This window comes from Trichechus manatus, unplaced genomic scaffold (assembly GCF_000243295.1).
Source record: "Trichechus manatus latirostris isolate Lorelei unplaced genomic scaffold, TriManLat1.0 scaffold00014, whole genome shotgun sequence".
NCBI lineage: Eukaryota > Metazoa > Chordata > Mammalia > Sirenia > Trichechidae > Trichechus > Trichechus manatus.
Window position 1 is genome coordinate 26350386 of NW_004443950.1, and position 5271 is coordinate 26355656.

The following is a 5271-nucleotide window of genomic DNA, read 5'->3' on the forward strand; positions in this document are numbered from 1 at the left end:
CTGCCCTGACTCACCAGTGTGAGGGCCCTGACTTACCAGTGTGAGGTGAGCTGCCCTGACTCACCAGTGTGAGAAGTACGGCTCTGAGGATGACTGCCCATCTTCCTTGGTATGGCCCTCAGAGCCCCTCAGAATGAATTTTGCATAAACCACATAGGTTATATTTTAAGATATACCATCCTGAGCATACCCTTCAGATTTGGTGAAAATCCGTCTTACGGTTTTTTGAGGAATACAGTAACAGGCAGAAACCATTTTATGTGTATAGATGGCCCTTGGTCAGCAGGTGGGTGCCCCTTGTGGATGTAAACTGCCCACATTGTTTCCCAGTTACAGCTCTGATACGCTTGACATTACAGCTCGGGGATGGGTAGAGTAGCGCACACTGTGCGCCTTTGCTGAAGGAACCCTACCTGGGAGAAGACTGATTTGAGTTCTGGCTGGGATCCCTACTTTGGACAGAAACCTCAGTTTCCTTCTCTACGGAATAGGGGTGATAATGCCGACCATGTTATTCCAGCAGATTCCTGCCAGCATCAGAGGAGACCATTGGGTTTCTTTTTACAAGTTTGAAATGAATTCCTTTGTAACCATACCACAGTTATTATTGGATTAGCTGTATGTTTTGTCCTTTTACTCCTTTGCTGCAGCCTTGGTTCTGTTTAGTCCAGGGCTTTTCCATTCATAAATTTTAGGCAGGGAGATGTGTATTTATTTAAAAAAGGTATATGCCATATGGTATACAGGAGTTCGTTGTACTATTCTTGCAACTTTTTATAAATTTGAATTTTTTTCAAAATAAAATTTAAAAAATCACAGATTTACAAAGCCATCTGTAAACATTAGTATGAAAGTTTTGAACCGTTTTTACATTTCATTCTGATTGACATCTTGAAAGAACATCTCTTTTCTCTGAGGCCTGTAAAAGCCTGGACTATAATAATCAGTGATCCTTTATTTCAGAAACAGAGACTCTGAGCCCCAAACATTTAACCTGTATGGAAATCTGACTTTTAAAATTCTCAAATAATGCCAAGTTCATTGAAAAGATTGTTTCTTTCTAGTTGGTTGAAATGTTGGACATGTCTGTCCCTGCTGTTGCCAAATTGAGACGTCTTTTAGACAGCCTTCCAAGAGAAGCTTTACCAGACATCCTGACATCAATTATCCGGACGAGCAACAAAGAGAAGCTCCAGGTACAGTGTTCCTTCTTGAATGCCAAGTTGCTTTGTCACTTTTTATTTGAATCTAGGTAGTGAAGAGTTAAATTTTGACCTTCAGGAAAGAGATACTGGAAACTCCAAAAAGCAGTTAAAATGCTTTCACACTGAAATTGCCTTTCAAACGTGATTGTTTTACATTTTTGTCTACACAAGAAGGTCTTTTGTTTATACTTTGGTCAATTTATGGAAGAAATTAAAGCAGAGAATCATAAAAATGGTGAGTATTTAACTTAAAATTTAGAAACATACATTGTCTCATGCTTTTTGAAACGTGGAGCCATGACTTTCCCCGTGTGTGGGCCTGGTTTTTTAGATTTCTTCATGTTTCTTCTGTAAACCACACCTACAATGCTGTGATTTTTACTCTCTGTGTCCTTAAAGTTAAATGTGTTTTAAAGACACTTGAAAAATAATGCAAGTGAAGAATCCTAGATTTACATGACTCTCCCCCAAACCATAAAACTATACAAGTTTTCTTATGCACTTATTTTTATAGTATTTTTTAAGCAGTCTGCTTTATCTTCCTAAACTAATTGAAGTTAGTTTTCATTGAAACCACCTTTCTTTTTTTATCAGTTTATTTAATATTCAAATCAGACAACTATAATAGCAAGCACAGCTAATACAAACAGTTTGGGCACAAACAGTGAGAGTTCAGTTCCACTGTTGGGAGCGAGCAGATGAGTACAGGAGTCCTAGAGAGGAACCTGACTGTGGACCTCAGCAAGGAGGTTTTACTTCAGTGTCTCGAACAGATCCTAAGTGGAGGTTGGTTTGACTGCTAAGAGGGTCCCTATTCTGTTGTGTATTTAAAATTTCAGTATTCTGAATCTGTAATTTGCTTACCTGTAATGTGTAAGCACAGTCTGGGCTCTTAAGAGAATAATTCCCAAAAAGAGTTGACATCAGATGTTTGTTTTGTTCTTGTTGATCTTGGAACAATACACGCAGCATCATTTTTAAATGCAAAATCAAGTTACTTTTTTTCTTGTCTTTTTTAGGATTCTGGTATTCATCTAGGGAGCCCTGGTGGTACAGCGGTTAAAGTGCTCAGCTGCTAACTGGAAGGCTGGCAGTTCTAACCCACCAGCTGCCCTGCGGGAGAAAGATGTGGCAGTCTGCTTCTGTAAACATTTACAGCCTTGGAAACCCTGTAAGGCAGTTCTACTCTGTCCTGTAGGGTTGCTGTGAGTCGGAATCGACTCGATGGCAGTGGGTTTGGTTTTGGTTTGGTATTCATCTCAAACAACTTTCCTGATTTAATATAGTTACTTTGGTTCTGTTACCCATAATGTAACAATGAATATTGATAGGAATTGTCTGTTTTACAAAACAGTTTGAGGTCATGGCGTTTGGAGCACGTGTTTCTGAGAGATTCTGTTAATTGACTCATAACGTTCTTAGATTTTAGATGCTGTGAGTCTAGAGGAGCGATTCAAGATGACTATACCATTACTTGTGAGACAAATCGAAGGCCTGAAATTGCTTCAGAAAACCAGAAAACACAAGCAGGATGATGATAAGCGGGTAAAGGTTCCTTTTAATTTGTTCCTTCAGGTTCCCAGTTATTTTTATGTGGTTTGAGAGATCGGTTTTTTTGTTTGTTTGTTTTTGATAAAAATTTGGAGAAGAAAAAAGTTCGTTGTCTCTTACTACTCAAGTTACTATTAAAATTTTGGTGCATTTCCCTCTGGTCCTTTTCTGTGCCTGGGTGTAAAAATGTGGGGGCAGTGTCTGAGCTTCTCTAACTTCATAAGGAGGAAGGAGAACCAAGACTAACAGCCCAAGGCTGATTCCTATGAAGCGGGAATCAGACAAGCTCCCTCTCCACCATCTCTACCAATTCTGACTCCAGCTGTCCTTCCCACAGCACTCTCTACTTCTCTGCTGGGTTGGGTAATTCATTGCAGTGGCCACACAGAACTCAAAGACCATACTCAAGATTATCGGGTTTATTGTAAGGGAAATAACAGTTACAGTTCGGGCCCAGGAACACTCAGGATACAGTTCTTCCATCAGGATAGCCTCTCCCCAACCGTGCTCGCAGGGACGCCTCTCCCTGGCCCTAGGCCTCGCCCCAGAGGCACTTGCTTTCTTTCTCCCTGGGCCAGGAAGCACACTGTGCCAGGTCTCTGCTGTCGGGTCTCTCCTGCTGCCGCTTCTTGCCATCTTTACAGTTATAACTCGCTGTCTGGCTCCTGGCTGTTCTTCCTTGGTGGTGCCAGTATTCTCCTCTCTGCTCTGGAATTGGCTCTCTTCTAAGGCAAAACTGACCAGTCCCCATGGTGGGTCACAATTACCCCATCACACAGTCCTGCCCAGTTACTTGGGTGGGAGTTACAGGACCATGGCTAGAAAGGCCACACACAAAGTAACCCCTCTAGATCATCTTTTTTTTTTTTTTCCTTTTAAACGTGAGCATTCTCTCATTTTTCTTTTGTATTTGTTTTGGTAACCATCCGAGGGTTAATTTACCTAGGCATTTCCCTTTTTGTTAACGTTGGGTGTTGTTCCCAGTATTTTTCATATTTTAAAAACTAGCAAATAACTCTGATGAACTTCTTTGAGTATAACATGTTTTTACTGCGTGGAGTATGAAGAACATGTTGCAAACTTGTTTCCTAAAAGGACTGTGTCACTATGTGGTGTCATAACTAGGCTGCCGTTTTGTTTTTAACTTACAAAAGTTTTAATTTTCGTTTAGTCAAACTGTTAGTCTCTTCCTATCTTCTATGCTTATAGAGTCCATTATCCTCCAGTGGTTTGATTGAAGAATCAAAACAGAAGAGCAGATATCCACTTCGGGTTTTTCTTTAGTTGATTTATTTTTTAAGTGTTTCACTCTTTAACGCATATGTATTTTGTCATGTTAGTGAGGTGAAAGCAGCAGTCTTGTTTTGTCATGTTAGTGAGGTGAAAGCAGCAGTCTTGTTTATTCCCAGATGTTTGTTGTTGGTGGTGGCTGCCATCCAGTCAGCCTTGTACAAATGGATCAGATTGTTGCCCAGTCCTGCACTGTCTCCATGATCGGTTGCAGACCAGACCATTGTGATCTGTAGGGTTTTATTGGCTGATATTCGGAAGTAGAACACCAAACCTTTCTTCCTAGTCTGAAAGCTCCACTGAAACCTGTTCAGCATCATAGCAACACGCAAGCCTCCACTGACTGACTGGTGATGGCTGTGCATGAGGTGCCTTGGCCAGGAGTCAAACCCAGGTCTCCCACCTGGAAAGTGAGATTTCTCCCACTGAACCACCAGTGTCCCCACATTCCCAAGTAGCTTTCTGTTTAAGTTAGCACCATTGATTAAATGATCCTTTCTTTCTTCATTGATTTATGATATCTACTTTATTATATATTGCGTTTCTGTTATCATGGGGTCTCTTTGAAGTGTACCTTGGGCTGCTGAATTTACTGTTGTTATGTTAGGGGAGAGATAAGTATAAGGTGTTTGAAGTGGACAGGACATGAAAATGACAGTTCTCTGTAGGCTACAGGAGATCCAGAACTCTGGCTTAAGTGAAAGGCCAAGAATGATGTCAGAGATTTGAAGGTCATCAGCGCAGAAGTGTTCCTTAATCAAAGGGAATACAGCATTCAGAAAGAAGAGCAAAGACCAAGGATTTCTTCCTCGTGGGACTGACTAGAGAAGGAGCAGTAAAGTAGACTAAGGGAAGTGATGAGAGAGAAGAGGTAGTGATCACCATGCTCCTGTTTACTATTCCTGGGTGCCATGCTGTTGAAAATACACACACACCAGAAGTCTGAATCATTTCTGCCTTGAGGTTAGTTCAGTGACTCAGTTACTCACTTTGTCCTGAAAGGTAAGCTGACAAGCACGCTGCACTGAGAGTCACAGGAGACTGTAGGTCACTGTCGGCGCAGGCCTTCATCATGGGAAAGAAAGGTGTAGACTGTAGGTCACTGTCAGCACAGCCTTCATCATGGGAAAGAAGCTGTAGACTGTAGGTCACTGTCAGCACAGGCCTTCATCATGGGAGAGAAAGGTGTAGACTGTAGGTCACTGTCAGCACAGGCCTTCATCAT

At 41.4% G+C, this 5271-nt stretch overlaps 1 protein-coding gene across 4 annotated transcripts in view; it reads left to right on the forward strand.

The window, feature by feature from the left end:
• Positions 1–5271, forward strand: part of LONP2 (lon peptidase 2, peroxisomal) — a 99657-nt gene that overhangs the window by 15079 nt on the left and 79307 nt on the right. For all 4 annotated transcript variants that reach the window (XR_002823223.1, XM_004371634.2, XM_023726968.1 and 1 more), the window contains exons 3-4: positions 1065–1196; positions 2628–2750. Coding sequence is in view for 3 of the 4 variants with exons in the window: in XM_004371634.2 (XP_004371691.1) it covers positions 1065–1196; positions 2628–2750 (255 nt within the window). In the remaining variant the exon portion in view is untranslated. The remainder of the gene's footprint in view (positions 1–1064; positions 1197–2627; positions 2751–5271) is intronic.